Source organism: Primulina tabacum, chromosome 14, assembly GCF_025594145.1.
Source record: "Primulina tabacum isolate GXHZ01 chromosome 14, ASM2559414v2, whole genome shotgun sequence".
Lineage (NCBI taxonomy): Eukaryota > Viridiplantae > Streptophyta > Magnoliopsida > Lamiales > Gesneriaceae > Primulina > Primulina tabacum.
In genome coordinates, this window is record NC_134563.1 from 36,146,875 (window position 1) to 36,167,882 (window position 21,008).

A 21,008-nucleotide genomic window follows, 5' to 3' on the forward strand; every position below is an offset into this window, starting at 1 on the left:
TTCATAATAAAACCAACACTACATTAACATTCGTTTTTATTTGTTTTCAAAATCAACTTGTCAGTCACGGACTTATATTAATTTAATTCAAATAATATGCAATTTCGAATAAAATCAACTCTGTAAAGTCTTCTAAATATTTCATTGAATGATAACTTTGATGAAGAATATAAATTTAATAATGGAGGCCTTTAATTTACGCGAATTATGTGCGATCAAGTATACATACAACGTGAGTAGGTCGATGATACCATATGGATAGTACCTCGAATTTTAATTCTAAGACAGTTCAATAATATGGGTCTATGAGATTTAATTACATTTGGGTTGAGTATAATATAACATACAATATAATAATCTCCCCCGAATCCCAAATTACCTTATTTTGTGCATGTGATTTCATATTATCGTGTTTTATGCTTATCGTATACAGAGTAGGTCTCTTGTGTGACGGTCTCACGAATCTTTATCTGTGAGACGGATCAACCCTACCGATATTCACAATAAAAGTAATACTCTTAGCATAAAAAATAATAATTTTTCATGGATGACCCAAATAAGATATATGTCTCACAAAATACGACCCGTGAGACCGTCTCACACAAGTTTTTGCCTAGTATACAAATCTAGTATCTCGGATTGACACTCTTCTTTCCTCCTTAGCACCCAAAGTTGTGCATCATCGTTATTAAAGATGTATGTATTAGTACAGAAGTTCCCATCGACCACTAATTCTGCATCGAAATTCTCAACTACGAACCGTGTGTTGTATCTGATTCGGATTTGTTGAATATATATGATTGCTGTAATTGAGGCATGGATTTCATATGTAACGAATAGAAGGAATAAATCGTCAAATCGATCGAGTGTCGTGTAAATTGTATATTTCATATTTTATAATTACTACATTATCGATTTCACTTCTAAAATTTTAGCAAGTTTTAATCTTTTTCATCGATTGTGCTAATTATGTGTCATTGCACACTTCAACGTCATGTCAGTTTTATATCAAGCTATCAGCGTTGTATCGATACCACATCATGGAAAACGACTAAAATCATAAAAAAATAATAATAATAAAGATATCGGACCACAATCAAAATTTGACAACATAGTGTATCAAAAATCATAACAAAGGTAAACACAAAACCAAAAATGCAGTTCTTTTCTATTATAAGCAATGAAATTATATGCTCCACTTTGTGCAATGTTTCTGAAGCAAATATATGTGGTATGACAATTTCAACTGTGTAGAGAGATTACATCCCAAACAATTAAAGATTAGACAAATGAAAAACATGAAAATAATATAAATTTCTCTTCAAAATTGGCAAAAATATTGAAACTCATAACCGAGTCTAACCTATTATTAGATATTTGAAATAAATGAGCATATTATAGATCATAAAAAATATTTTTAAAATATAATCTATTTTAAATTATTATTGGGGTTAATCTTTATTATTTTTTGCAATTCTATAACTTTATGTTATTTTTGCAATTTTATTTATTTTTCAAACTGTAAAGTTGATGTGGTACTAATATGACGTGGATGTAATATCGATATAGTATTGACATGTGCAATCTTACATCAACACTTCAGTAAAAAAAATTACTAGAATACCAAAAATGGAAACGTACGAGGCTAATATTGAAAATTGACGATATATTAGACTGAAATCGTAGAAGAACAAACATATTTGATCAAAATTATGATTTTTCATAAACAACTAAATTGTATATTTAAAAATATCAGGTTAGTTACCATAAAAGGAACTACTATAAAGGTGAAATAAAAATTCAGAAACATGCATAATCCAATTTTCTAATAAGGGAAATAGTAATCCGCCTTACTTATTTTGTCAAAGTCGAACCAAATATGATGCAAGTTTGATAACAAATCTGAGAATATCCCCTATATCTACATTCTTTGTCAACTATCCGATATCCTGGAATCGTGGATTCCTCAAATCATTTCAAAATTACAACCAATCATGAAGTACTAAATATGAGTAGGTCTTTTGTAAGACGGTCTCACGAATATTTATCCGTGAGATGGGTCAATTCTACCGATATTCACAATAAAAAGTAATACTCTTAGTATAAAAAGTAATATTTTTTCATTGATAACCCAAATAAGATATCTGTCTCACAAAATACAACATATGAGACCGTCTCAGACAAGTTTTCGCCACTAAATATAAGATGATGCTATACCAAAATTGATAATAATGAAATTATAACCAAGTATGAAGTCATGTAAATTCGACATCCAATCTAATAATTATTTCAATATTTACTTTCTTTTTCGAATCATTCATGGATGTACTAAAACATTTCAAAATTAACAAAATTTATATACTTCATCTTATTTTGTGCATAATCTGTATTTTGCAATATATATGTAATCCCATGCATATCGTACAGTTCAATCAATATCAACACTGAAACAAAAAATGGCTTGTTCGATCGGTTGTTTCAGTAGGCATGACCTTTCTCGCATGGGCACTTGTTATTTCCTCCTCGATGCCAAAAGTTGCTAGCATCTCTCCCGCATCGTCCCTTATTAAAGATGTGTGTGTCGGGAGAGAATTGCCCATTGACTTCAATCTCTGCGTCGAAATTCTCAACTCTGAACCTCGTGTCGTATCAGCTTCCGATCTGACGTGTATAGCGATTGCTATAACGGAGGCCGGGCTTTCAAAAGCAAAGAAAACACAGTGGTACGTGCGAAAGTTGCTGAAACAGCCCGGGAGAACACCTGATTATGGTTACGTATTGCAACAGTGTGATGGATTTTCGAAATGCTTTGGATTCAGCAAAATATGAAGACTACCTCTCAGCGGCTTATAATCTAAAAGCTGGGTACACAGATGATATAAACCAGTGTCGAAATGCTCAGAGTTCCAGGAAAGTTAAAGATGCCGTGATTTCGAAAGGGAATGAGCTTATGCTTATGTTTGCAGATGTTGCATTCCAGACCGTTGATCGTCTGATAACTTGATAATTGAATTCCATTCGTAGATTATATACATAAAATTTGGGAAAACTTCTGCTGGGAGTAATGCACCAGCTCTTTGTAAACACAAATAAATAGAAACGACAAATTTTTTTTTTCTATTTCGAAGTATTGAGGTCGTATTGCTTTATTTTTCTATATTAACATCTTTCATATTTTTTTAATTTTTTTTTATGTATCCATATATCTATTTTAAACATTTTTTTCCACACCATATTATAAAAAAATTCTCAATTACGCCCTATTGTTAATGAATCAGTGAAAAATAATGAGTTAACTTTGGGACCTGATTTGTCAGGTCTGTGTCTTAATTGTTGAACATTTCATGTTAATTTTTCCGGATTAGGGATATATAAAGCGAGGTAAGCGAAAAACGATTTCAATGTTTCATGATTATTTTTAAAAGTTTTATTAATTATTTAGATTTGAATTGATATTTTTTAAAGCAAAAATAGAAATTTTTTATATTTGACAAATTTGATTTCAAATTACTATTAAATGAGAATGCATTTAAAGTAAATTTTAATCGTGTGATAATAACATCGATTAAATTATGTATAATCGATTAAAAATTTAAAAAATATGACAATTTTATATATTAAAAATAGAAAATTTTTATATTTGAAAATTTTGATTTCAAATTACTATTAAATGAGAATGCATTTTAAGAAAATTTTAATCGTGTGATAATAATATCGATTAAATTATGTGTAATCGATTAAAAATTAAAAAATATATGACAATTTTACATGTTACAAATCAAATGTACCATAGTAATTCTAACTATTTTTAGTTTTCATTTTTTCATATTTTTAGTATCTTTTTATTACAGAAAGCAATGTTAATCAAATATACCATAGTAATTTTAACTATTTTTAATTTTCATTTTTTCATACTTTTACTATCTTTTTATTACTTAAAGCAATGTTAATCATATTTTTAGTATCTTTTTATTACTTAAAGCAATGTTAATCATATTTTCTTGATAGTATAAACCTCAAGTAGTTAATCCTAAAATAGATTTAATTTCCATATCCAAAGATTTTACTGGTAGTCCTCTGTTTTAACTGAGTTCCTAATTCACCCTTCAGTTTAAACTAATAACACGGTAGAATTTGGTCAATATCGTCGGTTATTTCACATTTTTATTTTAATAAAATATCGCAATCAATAGCTACTGCCTACCATGTTAAAACGTTTCGTTTCACCGTGGGTGAAATTTGTGGTTCAATAAAAATTAAAGATAAAAAATAGAAACATAAATATTTCGATGAATAAGTTTTTTGTGAGAAGGTGTCACATATTTATATATGTGAGATTATAGGTGCGATAAGTGGACTCGATACAAATTTACTATAAAAAAATATTTTTGATATAAAAGTGAAATTTTTGCATGAGCTAGATTGAGTTTGAGATCCGTATTCGTAAAATTGATTTGTGAAACGATTTCACAAGAATTTTTTTACTATTCAAAACTGTAACCAAGGTTATGGTAATATGAAATTACTCATTTTATTTTGCATGTATAATTAACCAAATATGATGTAAATTTGATATCAAATCTTATAATATCTTATATATCTGCATTCTTTTTTAACCATCCAATATCTGGATTCACGTATTTCTTAAAATTGCAATTATTTAAGTGCTGAATATTACAATTAATAACGTATTCCAAAATAGATAATCCCATTTTATCTTATCTGGCGCACATATATATATATATATATATATATAATCACTCATTGTATAGCCCCATCAAAACCAATACCCTCGTATCATCAGTTTGGAGAGAGAAAAAGAATGGCTGATGGGGCTGTTTCAATAGCTATGATCACCTTTCTCTTGTCGACCCTTCTTCTTTCCTCGATTCCCGAAGTTGCTATCTGCACTTCTCCGTCGCCCCTTATCAAAGATGTGTGTGGTAGTACCGCCAAGGAGGTTAAACTTGACCCTAAGATCTGCGCCGAAACTCTTGTATCCGAACCTCGTGTTGTAGCTGCATCAAATCTGGTGAGTATGTCGATTGCTCTAATCGAGGCCGGGATCTCAAATGCAACGAAGACACGGTCTTATGTGCAAAAAATGCTCAAAAGGCGCGGATTAAAACCAGATTACAAATATGTATTGCAACAGTGTGACAGTGGATACGAACACTTTGGTTGGTCATTTGCAAGTGCTCTGGGTGAAGTTAAAGAAGGGGAGTACGACACAGCAACCTATGACATCAAAGTTGGGTATACAGATAATATAGATGAATGTCGAAATGCTCTGAGTTCCAAGAACGTTAAAGATGGTGCGATTTCGAGAGGGAATGCCTTTCTCTTTCTGATTGGAGAAGTTGGATTCAACACCGTCGACCGTCTTCCTTCGCATTAACTCTGATGATCAATTATGTAAACTAGTCTTTGAATATTTTTCATATAATAATAATAATTTTATCTATTAATTTGCGTGAATTATGTGTTTCTGAATTGAACCAAATGACCAAATATATATTGTTTTATTTTTTGTCATTTAACTTTAATGTTTTTTTTTTTTAATTTCAAACAAAATGAGCTCCGATCATGATAAGATCTAAAGTGAAAAAAATACAAATTACAGTATTAAAAATAGAAATCCACCGTAACATAATCAAAAAATAAAAAAATATAATATATTATTAACATGATCATCAGTGTGAACAAATTACAAATTAATATATAAATATATATTATAATTAAATGGCATCCAAATAATAGAGCATGTATCTTAGTGGTATAGATGATTTTAAGGATTTGTTATACCCGAGTTCGAATCACATCATTCCCAATTTTTTTCCCTTCCTCCGTTTTTTTTTATTATCAAATTTATCCTTTAAAATAATATAAAATAAAAACGAAAATAAATAATAAATAACAGAAAGGGGAAAGTGAGCTTGATTCATGGCCAAATGCAATTCATAACATTACTCTTTCAAAAAACAGATTAAGCGAAAAATCAAGGAAAAATCGGGTTCTAATTTACGATTTGTTTTTAGTCATGTTATCGTGCCATTTCACTAATTCAATTCATTAAATTGCATTATCCCTTCATTTTTAGTCTTTTTTCACCAAATACACACCTCAATACTCTGCCGACACTTTTTCGAATTCAATTCAAATTCTATAATTACAAATACAAGTCAAATATTTATCGAACTGCGTTTCCACTTATAGGTGAGAACCATGAGAGTGCATATAGTTTATGCGAGTCTACAATAGGGTTTAGATAGTAAAAAAATATGACTTTTGGTCAAATCATTCGAAGGATAGGTATATTTTTGGTGGGTTTACAAGAAGGTTTTTTGAGATTTGGTCAAACAGTTTGTTTGATTTCTAAAATCAATGTTTTTTTTTCCATCTATATTGTACAAACTCGCAAACTAAACACACTACAATTACGATGGAATTAATTAGCAACCGATATTTAGGAAATATTTTATAATATTGACTTTGTTCTAAGATTGAGATCACGTGTAAAATGCTAAAACATTGTACATATTATGAGGTTATATTTCAAACACATGAGCAAAGGATGTTAAATTTCAAATTAATAATCCGACTTGTTAGAAGCAATCACAGATGTAGTGTGAATATTACTGGTATTTAAGAAAAAAATGTCATTATATTTTCTTTTTTAACTATATAATTATCTGCATTCATGGATTTATTAAATTATTTCAAAATTACAATCAATTTGTCCAGAATTTAATTTGGTTTCATCTCTTACTTCACGTTTATTTTTAGTTATTATTTATTTTTTTTTTAAAAAAGGGTCGCCATCACAGCTACTATGTCAACATGTTTCACAATTTTGTTAATTGTGTTCGTCAAAATGTTGAATTTTTAAATTTTGAAACATGGAAATGAACATATTCATTAACACGTTATTATATTTTAAAACTATTTTGCCTCGGTAATTGTATTTGTTCTATTTGTCTTTGGAAACTATTAAATCTCACATCTTTGAAATTAAGAAAATATCTCTATCTTCTAATTGTGTAATTTTAATTTTTAAATTTTTTTCTAATTAATTAGTTTGATACTTAAATTCACTCACTTCTACTGTATCCGAATACAAATTCAGTTATGAATAAGATTCATTTGGACATGTGAAGTTCATGTATTTTTAGTATTCCAAATCAAAATTATACCTTATTCAATTAAATATCTAAAAATATATAAAAGTACATATTTTTAAATAATTTGACTTTTGTCAATAAAAAATTCAAACAATTTGGTTGTACTTTATATCCCCGTATATTATAGTATTTAAGGGAAGTGAAAGTGGCCTGAATGACGAAGCAAAATCCACTTTGACACGCAAAACCTCGAACTTAAAAAACTCTTGCATGCGCATTGTTTTCAAACGACTCTGTCTTGGTATTTTACGTAATCTAAATTTGTCTTCATAATTTAATACAATCCAAGATTGCCAGCTAAATCTAAGAAAAAGAACATAAATCTAGAACCGACGAAAACCAGAATTGTACGTTATGATCGATGCGCTTTATATTTACATGTTATTCATCCAATTATATTGAATTCAAATTGCATATTACAGATTTAAAAATATTTATGCACCCTAATAAAATAAATTGAGATAAATGAAAAGACTTCGATGTGTGTATAATCTTAACCGGTCGCTACGTACGTGGTGTACGAAAAAAAATATCACATCCATGGAATGTGTGCATGCATATAATAAATCTCCAAAAACCCAAAAAGTGAAAGAAAAAAAAATCATATAGAATCAAGAAGATGGCGGAGGATACTGCCCGGAGGTCCACGGCGGCGCTGGAAAATTCGAGCTGCTCCCTTGGTTCTGCTGAGTATCTTCTTGTGGCTGGAAACGTATCGTTTCGCCGCTGGAAAATTGCAGAGGATATGAAGAAGAAGTTGAAGAAGAAGATGCGAGGGACGAAGAAATAAATGGAGCCTGCGAAGATGATGTAAAAGTATTTGTTGGTATTATGTTCATTGAGTTCGACAAATACCAATCAGCAATTGATGCATTATGCATCATGTGTTCAAACAAATTCGTTGGTTGCTGTGTTTGAAAATTTCCGCCTCTCTGAAGCAACTGCGAGTATTCCCAGTAGTCTCTATCTGTCGTTTGGAAAATTTCAGACGGTGGTCGTGGGGGAGGAGCCGCCGCGGCGAATGGCTGAGTAGGGGCGGATATAGTGACTTGTGTAGGTTGGGATGGTGGCAAGATTCTGACGTTTTCTGGGAAGTTGAGTTTAGCTCGGTTGCCTCTAAAGCGAAACGCTGCCTCATCGTAGGCTCGGGCGGCGTCTTCTGCTGTTTCAAAGGTGCCGAGCCAGACTCTGGCGGCCTTTTGCGGGTCTCGTATTTCTGCTGCCCATTTGCCCCAGGGTCTTTGCCGAACACCTCTGTATCTTCTTCTTCTTTCTCCCGTTCCTTCCTGTGATTGTGTAGAGGCCTCCGGCTGCGAAGTCTGTTCGACGGCGGAGACTGTGGATGTTGTGGCAATATTTGAGCCTGCTTCGGGTTCTGGTAGAATATTCATGACAAATAATATATGATGAATAAATGATTTACTTAATTAAAAGGTTAGGGCCTCCTTTCTTATAATAAAAGGAGTTTAAAAAAAGGTTTCAGAATAAATTGTTAGAATAAGACTTTGGCCGGAGCGAAAAATTTATTTAACAAAATATATCTCCTGATAAGATAAGAGTCCTCCAATGCCAACCAAACATAAAGAACAATGTAAAATTAACAAAGTTGAAGATTCAAAACAATACTTATCATCTATATACTTTGTCAAACATTAGAATAAGGGAATCGAAATTTGATTAAAAAAAATGAACATACAAAACAAGACGATATAAAATCATTCAGCCAAAAAAAATCATTCAAATAGTAGTTTTATCTTTCCAAGGGAAAAATAAAAATAAATTTTCGGAAACGTCAAATTGATTAAAACGAGAAGAAAAAATATAATAATAACAAAAAAAGGAAAAAATACTAATTAATGTAAGAAAACAGAGCAGCTGCGTGCTATGTAAACTAACCAGGTTTAATGGAGGAAGACAAGTCCGCAAACCCTGGATAAACCTCTTGTTCTGAAATCTGCGTCACGCTTTCGTCTTGATTACGCCTCCTTTTCTGCCCAGCCCACGAGCCAGAGCTCGAAGAAGAGTAAACAGGGGAGCCAGTTCCCACGGCGGACGGAGCAGCAAACGACGACGTAAGGGCGCTGGTCATTTGGTTTGGACGTAAGAACCACTGGCCGCCTTGTCGCTGCCCTGACACCACGTGTGTTAGTGCACTTACCATCGCCGACATATCTCTTGACTCTTCATACACTGAATGCAGCGGCAGCGGCGCGACCGCTGATAATAGATAATCTGGTTGTTCATGCTGTTGCATGGGAAAATATGGTGCTGAGGCGGCGGCGGTTGAGCTCGTTGCGGCGGCGGTATTTTCTGTATTGGTCGTTGCCTGAATTCTGGCATACTCGCTGCTATCTCGTCGGTTCGCCACCTTTGAAAAGCACATGTACCCGATATTTTTCGGATAAAATTACAGTGAACCTTTTGAAATTCTCTCCAAGAAATTCACCAGTAATAGCACAAATTGTCAATCCCAAATTCAACTTTGAGCTGCCGCCTAACTCTAAATTTGACAATGACAAGTTATATAACAAGGGAGAATGGAGAATATATACATTCAAGAACTCCTGTTTAGCCGCCAATTGAACAGTAGAAAATAAACAAAAACTCTGCACAAACGTGCTTCAATATGGACCCGTACAAATTAGTACACATTCGTGGGGAAATCCGAAAAATTAAATAATTTTCGTTTCTTTTAATTTAATCTGGGTATGTTCGAATATAATAGTAGAAGTTGCCGACTCGAAGAAAGCTGTATACGTTCACACTTGAAATCAGTATCAATCGCAAAAATTAGAGGAGCCTTCGTCAATGTCGGTTTCCGATGCTCGTGCGTGCGTGCGTGTGAAAGAGAAGAAGCGGAAACCATATTTGAATTTAGCTCCTTGCGTCATCAATCCATTAATCTTTGATTTGCCTTTATTTTACCGACATAAGTTTTTTACAAGCTTCCCTTTACGTACGGTCCTTCGATTAAGGTGTTCTGATAATTAGATACGATCCATCAAACCGACACGGTTCAACCTGAAAAAAATCAGATTTGAGTTTGAGATTTTTGAGTTCGGGTCAGATCGGGTTGAATTCAATAGCTGATCCGAAAAAAATGATCGGGTTGGGTTTGGTTCGGGTTGACCCGATTTGACCCGAAAATTTTAATTTTTTCAAAAAATATAATTAATAAATATTGCCTACATTTTTATATATTATATGTCTGAAAAAATATTTATTGTATATTTATATCATAGATTTTCATAATTTAATATTTATTTTGAATTTTTTTTTAGTTTTTAAACAATTATTTATTTGATTAAGTAAATATACTTTATTTTTCTATAATTAAACCTTCAAATTTAAATCATATATATGACGGAGATTTTGTTATTATGTGTTTAAAGTAAAATACTATTTTAAAATGTTATTGTATTTTAAAAAAATTAAAAAATTCAAAATCAGGTTAATCGAGTTGATTCGAGTTTGGGTTCGGGTTCGGGTTGACAGTTTTCGTGTTGGTTCGGATTCGAATTGTGTCATTTTTTAATAGTATTATTATTAGACCCGACTCAACCCACCCGAATTGACACCTCTGCCCGCAACAGAAAAAATATACCATCTTATTTTAATTTATTTTAGAACTCAATTGCACATATCAGATACTAAGTGTAAATATATTATGCAAAAATTGCTACCTCGAAATCTTTATCTTTCGAATAAAAATTAAATTTATGTAAAAATATAAAATATAAATCATACTAACAAGCTGAAACACTAGGATGATATACCAATTGAATCCCGGGTGGGCGAAATTGAAATTTTTATCAAATACAATAATTTGCATTTGAATTCAATCCATAAGTGAGAACCAGTCTGCAATTGTACGTACAACCGAGGAAATATTTAACGAATATTCTTTTTCTTGGCTTGAGATGATATGTGGTCAAAAGCACAGTGCTTACCAAATAGTATTCTTTCGTTATTTATTAAAATATTATCGTCATTTATTGTAAGCCACACGTAAATACGAAGGAGTCTTTTTCTCCACTCTTCCATACGAATATGATAAATGCGACACTTGAACATTAATAGGGATTTATTTATTTGTTTCACAGTCGAAAAGATGTGCAATGTGGTCAAATCACGTCTCTTTCATTACTCTCTCGATTAAAAAAGAAATGGTTAAAGTCAGCTAACTAGTATTTTAAAAAAAATCATGTCCATTTAGATTAAAAAAAAAAATGGTTTAAATTTAGTACAAATCCTTAATATCATGATAAAGTTAATTCTTTAATACTTATATTTTGTTGGAATATTCTGGCATCTAATTAAATAGTTATATGTCTACAAATGAACTTGTTAATTTACCATACAACCTCATAGCTAAGCAAATTAGGAAAAACTGCGGTGGGGTTGAAGTTATCCATTCATAAGTCGGCAGAATTTGTCGTGATTGTGTGTATGAAAACGATAAGGATGAGATTTGTGGGGTTCGTTAAATGTCCAGGTTAGGACCCTGACTCAGTTTTGATTTAATAATGTTTTGTGTGTGCGTGTAAAGAAGAGTTTGATTGGAATTTGGAGATGTTTTAATTAATTTAATGGAGGCAGAAAATAATTTCGAGATAAAATTAAAAGATTTATGGAGAGTTTGATGATTATCGATAAAATAAAATAAAACTTTGTATTTAAGTATTAAAAAGGGAGGATTGGATCGAAGTAGGTAGCTTACCATTTATATGCATGGTCAAAAGATTAACTAAATTTGACTCTAGCAGTGGATTGAAAACGTAGGCTTCTTTCGTATCACACGACATAAATTTTGTGAAACACAATCACTAGAAATTTCTAGGAAAGAGAGGGGCATCGGAACACAAACTACAGAAAATTCGATTAAATAAAAAGGGATCAAGGCGTGACTCACGGGGATATAAAATTGGATGCAAATTAAATAATTTAGCAATTTCTTGGACTTACTTTATTTCCCTATAAATTTAATATTATTTACAATTTAGATGCCTGTTTTGTCTTGCTACAGTATTTTATTTTAATTATTTATCCATGGACTAGATATATATCTTACACTATCACGTGATAGTGAGTTTTAGAAGTCAAGAAATCAGCTAGAAAATATCTTCAATTGTACATAAATTTTTAGATTTATAGGGTTCATAAATTTGTATATTTCCTTTAATTATTTAGTTGTTTTAAATATACTATTTCAATTTTACTTTATTATATAACAATTAAGTGGCATTTTTTTTTAATTATAAAAAGGAGAAGGAAATTAAACCTTAATCTAAATTAGGCAAGAAGCAGTGGGCGAGACCAGAAGTTGTATGGGGTATTAAATACTAAGTCTCAGCCTCCAAAGTGTGCAGCAGATTCACGTTGAACACCACTTGTGTGATAAGTATTGAGTGTGTGTGTGTGTGTTTTAAAAAGTTTGAATTCCTTAAAATCAGTGATTTGACAGAGATAAGTAGATTCGATTAATGCTGTAATCATGATTAATTAATGAATGCAATAATTGGACCACAGGTTTACATTAATACTACGTATGTAAGTGTGCACTTGTCACTATCACAAAATCTTCGTTAGCACATTGTCGTGCGCTCACATTTAATCACGTGTACGTGTAAAAGTTGATTGCGTGCCACTAGTGAAAGTAGAGCTACATCGGCGTGGATGATTGTTTTTCTTATGCTTTAATTTTTTTTAAAGCAAAAATACGGATTGTAGTTCACGGAAATATGATTTTTGAACCCCTTACATTATTTTTTCTTCTTCATATTTTAGAGTCTTAATTTCGTTCCAGTCTAGATCCGTACTCTTAAATGTGACACACAAAGATTTGCCTTGACCAACTCATAGATTTTTTGGTCCCACGGGTGAAAATTGGGTGCACAAAATACATGCATATTGGGAAAGCAAGAAATTTTCAAGGGTGTATGCGATGAGAATTTTTTTTATTAACAAAATAAAAAAAAATTCTGAACAAATTCACTATACCTTGATCATTCCAGGGTGGTCCCTGACATTATTTTCCGGCTATTAATGGTGGAGTCAGGTTTTCATTTATATCCGGGCTAGAATTTTCTAAACCATAGTTGAGCTAATATTGACTAGGAGTCCTGGACTATCAGAAAATAAGACAAAATTTTATGTATAAAAAATATCTGAAAAAAACAAGTCACCCGGGCGGCACATGGCTCCGTCCGTGTTCCCGGCCACTGTGTTCCGTCCTGCATGGTCCAAACATCCTCGGGAACCTGCTGTGCGGTGGCAACCAATCCATTTATTCGAACTTTGAACTCTTTGTAATCCCTCTGAATGATGAGCGTTGCAGAAAGAAAGTAATTTCAGTCATCAAACTTCAAACTCAAAATGAAAATATCTATGGAAGAGCCATCGTATTCTTTGGGTGCATGCTTTATAAACAGTGTGGACATCTTAAATGAAAACAACAGTTACTGACCTATTTTTCTTTTCCATAAACCCATAGGTTGAGTAAATTATCTAGCAAAAAATTATATATCAAGTCAATGACGAGAGCTTAATTATTTCAGAAACAGATAATAAGGGAAAAGGTATAACACCTTCACTGCCCGGCGTTCCCTCACAAATGTTGGCTCTACCTTGTCTTTCAAATAGTTGACCTTTTGGGCAAAATACCATTCAGGAGACCGAGGTTCTATGCTAAACTTTTTACAGCACCATCAGCTGAGAAATAGCAAGCGACCTTGTCTACTGGATAATCGACGGCAAGAATAGAAGGAACTGTGTTTGCAGTACTGAGTGGCGGTTCTCTCATGGGGTCAACTGTACTCACAAATATGTCCACAGGCATTAGCTCAGAGGGCTTTCATTCTTTCTCGTATCTGGAATAATGGAGTCTGATGTTATCAGCGAGACGGATAAATAAAAATGGGCAGAAAAATTAGATTAAAAAAAGAGGAAATCTTTACCTTAGGCTGAAAGTCTATCAAGATACGTCTCGCAAAATTGGAGACCACTTTGGAAACTGTTCAAACAAACACGAGACAGCTAAATGTATCTCACATATAATCGACGTTAGCCACAAGCTTTCACGTCCCGATACCGGGGTGAGTTGATATCCGGCGTTATTTTACAATTATTCAATCGTAAATCAACAAGCCTCGTAGTACAGTGTACAACCAAACCAGCCTTTTTCATAAAACATACATTGTCTTTACAACGTAATCAACTTAACAAACGAGTGCGGAAGCGAACAACGTAAAAATAAAAGATAACCAAATTCCAAAGTATGTCTTGATAAACTGAAACCTTGTTACCATCCCCAGAAATTCATTTGCTCTTCTTCTTCAACTTGTTTTTCATTCTTATCTGGGAGTGAGAGGTGTAAGGGTGAGTATTTTGTGAAATACTCAGCAAGTGGAGGCCGATCGATCATAATAACACAAGAATATACATATATAGATCTTAACAATTCGAAATTTGCCGTGTCTCAACAAACGTCGGGACAATAAATAGACAAAATGATAGACATGACATAACTTATATATATTTTTATGTAAATATTAAATGAATTTCATGTCACAATAATAATTCATAACAAAAGTCAAGACCTGATATTAACCATGAGCAAACATAACATATCATATATTATTCGAATTGCACTGTTATTTCATCTTATTATTCATGGTGTTACTGATTAGTCCCCTATATGTAATTCCTCTAAGGGGTGAGGCCATATATCGGTTATTATTACCCACTGTTGAGTATTTTCACTACCGCAAGTATACGGTGTCAAGTTTTAGTACTGGTTAGAGTACAGATATCGATCCCACGAAGAGTAAATATTTAAAACTGTATATTAATTACCACCATTGACATAGCTCAACTTTATTTAAACGAATCAAATAGTTGGTTTAAAATCAATTCAAATAAAATAACAATTCTTGTAATTCTAGCACGCAGCAGAAAATTCACTGAGGAAATAAATCTAGAGATATGATTTCGTCTAATCTCCCCTATGCTAAATTAACATTGACTAACATTTAATTAAATTGCACCATGTTTATTAACCAAGAACTCACAGTATTTTCTCTTCCCTCTATCGAGTGTTAAATAGAAATGTACTGCCTATTACTGATTTTAATATGTCTATTCAAAATCACGTAACACGTAATAAAAGTAAACAAGGTTCTTTTATGGATTCGTCAGAGTTATACGTCTTTTGCACGTTATAAATATCTAACGATGTGATTTCTTCTGTCCTAATTTCAATCCCCTCTGTCGAGTGTTAGATTTCAATTATGTAATCAATCGAATTATGGCCAGTAATTCAAAAGCATTAAAAACAAGAAATCACAAATAAACACGATGAAATAATTCAATGAAAATTCAAATCGTCGTTCACATAGGTTCAACCACGACTACATCAATCTCTAGAAAATAAAATTAGTTCATGCACGAATTTAAATCACCACAAAACCTGTTTGTAATAATTAAAAACGTAAAAGTAAGAAACCGAATTAAGAACGTGTTGGCGAGAGATGAAAGTGCTTCTCCGTGTCCGGATTCACCGTCTTCTATCTCCGTTCTTCGCGTCCCGTGATCCGTACACTCTCACTTTTTCTCCTTTCTCTCGAGTGGTGTGACGGCTGTGCTAAAAATATTTCGGAACCCCTAAAAAAAACACGTCGAAGCCTATTTATTTCTGAATGTACGCTCCGCGCGCATATGCGCGCCATGAGCGGCGCATATGCGCGCTGCTCTCGGTATTTCACTTCTTGGGGCATTGCTCGCGCATATGCGCGATCTTACTCGTGCATATGCGCGAGTCTCACTGTATGGGCCGCGCATGTGCGCGGCTTTGAGGGCGCATATGCGCCAATCTTTCTGTCCTAGTTGCGCATGCTTGGCTCACATCTCTTGTACTAAGCGCCATTTTGGTTCATTTTTCACGCCCATGTCGTGACCACACCTAGCTACCTGGAATCACACCAAAAACAACAAAAAGCGCGTAATTCCGCCCAAAAGACTAACAATCTATATGAAATATAAGAATAATCAAATACCCCCAAACTTAAACTTTTGCTAGTCCCGAGCAAAATCAAAATGAAAATAAATAAAACATTAACTAGACTCGACTAAACAAATCCAAAAAGAATAAATAACTAAACGAACAAGAATTGTGGAATAAAAGGATAACCACTAGCCTCAGAGATTACAGCTTCCATGATTTTGAATCAAACACATGCCACATTACTCACAGTTCACGTGCGTGTGTGTTTTGCTATTCTCGTTTACCCAAACCAAATGCCAAAATAAGTTCATAACTTTTTCTTTTTCATAAAATTCTGGACCCCTCGACACACACGTAATTAGCAAAACCATTGAAGCACACATTCACCTTCACAAATCAACAGGACTTATAGGGTAACATTTGGCTAAACAAAGTCGTATTATGAAGGCAACAATTAACCAAATAAAATCCAATATCATGAGATGCGCACATGTACACAATCAAATTCTGTGTTTATCGACGGTATTTTTCAAGTGTCCATAGGCTTAACTTTGACATCTCTTCTCCACTAGTATATTGGGTACGTGTGACTTGGTTAATAGGTCTTTTAAGCTTATAACGTTAGGCTATGGCTAATGGATTCAAATGAAGGTCGGGAGTCAAAAGTGAGAGAAAACAAACCAATTTATTTTTCAACACGCGTCTCCTTCCTTTTGTTTCACTTCCACTTGCCTTGCCACAACATTTTCACCATTTTGTCCTCCTTTTTACATCACATGCCATACTCTTTCCCTCTTTATTCAACATTTTTTTTTTTGCAGACATTTCTTTCTTTCTTTTCACCTTTTCATGATATTCTTATATGCACACAAGGGAGAGTAACTTTTGTAGTGATACACAGGTTCGTTTTCTCTCAGTTTTCGGTAGGTACTAGTGTATATGCTCAAAAGTTGGTAGTTGACGTAGGAGTTTAGAATTGATACGAATGGGGGCTTTTGTGTGCCTTGGCACACTCCATTCGATTTTCATTAAGCTCAAACATGGGACACTAGGGTGTATATGATGTTATGGATAGGCTTGAAAGGCTCAAACGTTCCAAAAATCGCCCAAATCATCCCTAAGTCACACAATACCCGTATCTCGCCTCGAAGAGTGACAAACTAAGTTCTAGACTACTTTCAATTTACCCATCAACAAACACAGACAGATCATGTTTTCGGGTATTCAAACAGAACAAATCACATCTCATTCTCATTTAGGCTCAAAGGGCTAACAATTGACAGTTTATTCAAGGAAAAACAGGCCCAACATAAATCAAAGACTGCCTGAATCATTTTTGTGTTAGTGAACATATAGCTCAACAACAAGAAACCACATGCCGGTTTGGAGTCCGCTCATTCATTTCAAATCACAAACCACATGAACACTCTCTCGACATCGTGTGTATCAACAATCATAACAATCGTGATTTAATGTGTAAACGGTTAAGTAAAGATGGCATGCATTCGGATTGGTAATCAAGGAACAACATGAATTTCAGGTCAACTTTCATCATTGTTTGGTTATTACCTTAATTCCACAATTCCAAAAAAAAAAAAACAATTAACGACTACGAAAAGAAAAACATAAAGATTAAATGAAACCTTTTTTTTAATTAAACATAAAAAAAATAACATCAAAGCTGGCACACTCCATTCGATTTTCATTAAGCTCAAACATGTGACACTAGGGTGTATATGATGTTATGGGTAGGCTTGAAATGCTCAAACGTTCCAAAAATCGCCTAAATCATCCCTAAGTCACACAATACCCGTATCTCGCCTCAAAGAGTGCCAAACTAAGTTCTAGACTACTTTCAATTTATCCCATCAACAAACACAGACAGATCATGTTTTCCGGTATTCAAACAGAACAAATCACATCTCATTCTCATTTAGGCTCAAAGGGCTAACAATTGACAGTTTATTCAAGGAAAAACGGGCCCAACTTATCAAGACGGGACTCAGTTCTCGCCATTCTCTTCCCAGAATCAGTCACAAATGTGTCAACTAGATCTTCAAAAGATGGCTTTCCTTCCCTTTTTTGTGTATTGAACCCCGGTGGGGGATTCAACACGTTCTTGTTGTTTGCATAGGAGAAATTCTCGTGATTCCTCAAACCAGGATGATAAGTATTAGGGGGAGGATTACCTCGATAACCTCCAAAGCCACGATTGTTGATGTACTGAGCTTCCTCCACAACTGGCTCTTCCTCAGCAGTCACCAATGCTACATCAGACGTAGATTGGCCTGGCTTGTTCATCGCTGCAATCTGTGCGGTCAATGCCGAAACCTGTGTAGTAAGTGATGTGATTGGGTCTACAGCATACACTCCAGCACGTTTCCTTGATCCAGATCTTTCACTCGGCCACTGATAACTGTTGATGGTCATCTGTTCAAGCAAATCATAGGCCTCATCAGGTGTTTTAGAAAAAATAGTACCTCCGGCGGCTGCATCCATATTCTCTCTGGTTGGCCCATCTAAACCATTGTAAAATAACTCAATCTGCACCCAATCTGCATAGCCATGATTCGGGCACTTCCTGAGTAATTCTTTGTATCGCTCCCATGCCTCATACAATACTTCAAATTCTCTCTGCCTGAAGTTGGTGATATCTATTTTCAGCTGAGCAGATTTAGCAGGAGGAAAGTATTTTGACAGGAACTTCGTAACCAAATCTGCCCAAGTAGTAACACTTCCCAGCGGTAGAGATTGGAGCTAGCTCCTAGCATGATCCCTGAGAGAAAACGGAAACAGACGCAATCGAATAATTTCGTCAGAAACACCGTTAATTTTTACCGTATCCGTGATCTTCAGAAAAGTTCTGAGGTGAAGATGGGGATCTGCGGTGGCTGCTCCTCCAAATTGGTTCTGTTGAACCATGTTGATGAGTGCGGGCTTTAGCTCGAAATTATTAGCAGCAATAGTTCCACGAGCTATTCCAGAGTAGTGAGCGTTTATGACTGGGCGGAAATGTTCCCGGATTGGCACCTCTCTTGGGAGCTCATTCTGATTATCTCTGTTTTCAGCCATCGCTTTAATTTCGTCTCTCCTTGCTTTCCTTAATCTCCTGGCAGTTCTTTCGATTTCCGGATCAAAAATTAGCAAGTCGGGATTTTGAAATCTTCGCATGCACTGCAAAACAAAAAGATTATAGATTAACAAAGTAACTAAAATAAAATAAAATAAAGTCTAAATTAAAGTAAAGACTAATTAGTAATGATATCAATATGCAATTAAATAGTTTACTCCCCGGCAACGGCGCCAAAAACTTGTTGAGTATTTTCACTACCGCAAGTATACGATATCAAGTTTTAGTACTGGTTAGAGTACAGATATCGATCCCACGAAGAGTAAATATTTAAAACTGTATATTAATTACCACCGTTGACATAGCTCAACTTTATTTAAACGAATCAAATAGTTGGTTTAAAATCAATTCAAATAAAATAACAATTCCTGTAATTCTAGCACGCAGCAGAAAATTCACTGAGGAAATAAATCTAGAGATATGATTTCGTCTAGTCTCCCCTATGCTAAATTAACATTGACTAACATTTAATTAAATTGCACCATGTTTATTAACCAAGAACTCACAGTATTTTCTCTTCCCTCTATCGAGTGTTAAATAGAAATGTACTACCTATTACTGATTTTAATATGTCTATTCAAAATCACGTAACACGTAATAAAAGTAAACAAGGTTCTTTTATGGAATTCGTCAGAGTTATACGTCTTTTGCACGTTATAAATATCTAACGATGTGATTTCTTCTGTCCTAATTTCAATCCCCTCTGTCGAGTGTTAGATTTCAATTATGTAATCAATCGAATTATGGCCAGTAATTCAAAAGCATTAAAAACAAGAAATCACAAATAAACACGATGAAATAATTCAATGAAAATTCAAATCGTCGTTCACATAGGTTCAACCACGACTACATCAATCTCTAGAAAATAAAATTAGTTCATGCTCGAATTTAAATCACCACAAAACCTGTTTGTAATCATTAAAAACGTAAAAGTAAGAAACCGAATTAAGAACGTGTTGGCGAGAGATGAAAGTGCTTCTCCGTGTCCGGATTCACCGTCTTCTATCTCCGTTCTTCGCGTCCCGTGATCCGTGCGCTCTCACTTTTTCTCCTTTCTCTCGAGTGGTGTGACGGCTGTGCTAAAAATATTTCGGAACCCCTAAAAAGAACACGCCAAAGCCTATTTATTTCTGAATGTACGCGCCGCGCGCATATGCGCGCCATGAGCGGCGCATATGCGCGCTGCTCTCGGTATTTCACTTCTTGGGGCATTGCTCGCGCATATGCGCATATGCGCGATCTTACTCGCGCATATGCGCGAGTCTCACTGTATGGGCCGCGCATGTGCGCGGCTTTGAGGGCGCATATGCGCCAATCTTTCTGTCCTAGTTGCGCATGCTTGGCTCACATCTCTTCTACTAAGCGCCATTTTGGTTCATTTTTCACGCCCATGTCGTGACCGCACCTAGCTACCTGCAATCACACCAAAAACAACAAAAAGCGCGTAATTCCGCCCAAAAGACTAACAATCTATATGAAGTATAAGAATAATATAAGTGCATAAAATGCACTTATCACCCACCGCATCAGGGCCATAAACTTGTCATATCTTATCATATTTTAGGAAAATTTTCCTTTTTACCATTTCTAACTTGAATCATAACAGTGCTTTTAAACATAATTCTTAGAATACACCAAATTGGTATTTAAGAACATATATTAGAATATAACATGAAACGAAGACAACATAATTTTG

General features: G+C 34.0%; 2 protein-coding genes and 1 non-coding gene across 3 annotated transcripts; 2 read left to right on the forward strand and 1 right to left on the reverse strand.

Annotated features, from left to right (window-relative positions):
• Positions 1–4,822: 4,822 nt before the first annotated feature.
• LOC142523997 (uncharacterized) lies at positions 4,823–5,398 on the forward strand. Its single transcript, XM_075627721.1, has one exon. It carries the CDS (start codon positions 4,823–4,825, stop codon positions 5,396–5,398), a length of 576 nt encoding a protein of 191 aa, XP_075483836.1.
• Positions 5,399–7,555: 2,157 nt separating this feature from the next.
• On the reverse strand, positions 7,556–9,709 carry LOC142525447 (uncharacterized). Its single transcript, XM_075629743.1, has 2 exons — positions 9,078–9,709; positions 7,556–8,556 (listed from the first exon to the last, which is right to left on the reverse strand). Exons 1-2 carry the CDS (start codon positions 9,562–9,564, stop codon positions 7,793–7,795), a joined length of 1,251 nt encoding a protein of 416 aa, XP_075485858.1. The 5' UTR covers positions 9,565–9,709; the 3' UTR covers positions 7,556–7,792.
• Positions 9,710–18,742: 9,033 nt separating this feature from the next.
• LOC142525707 (small nucleolar RNA R71) lies at positions 18,743–18,849 on the forward strand. The gene has a single exon (XR_012815157.1). It is a non-coding gene; the product is annotated as a small nucleolar RNA R71 (small nucleolar RNA).
• Positions 18,850–21,008: the final 2,159 nt, after the last annotated feature.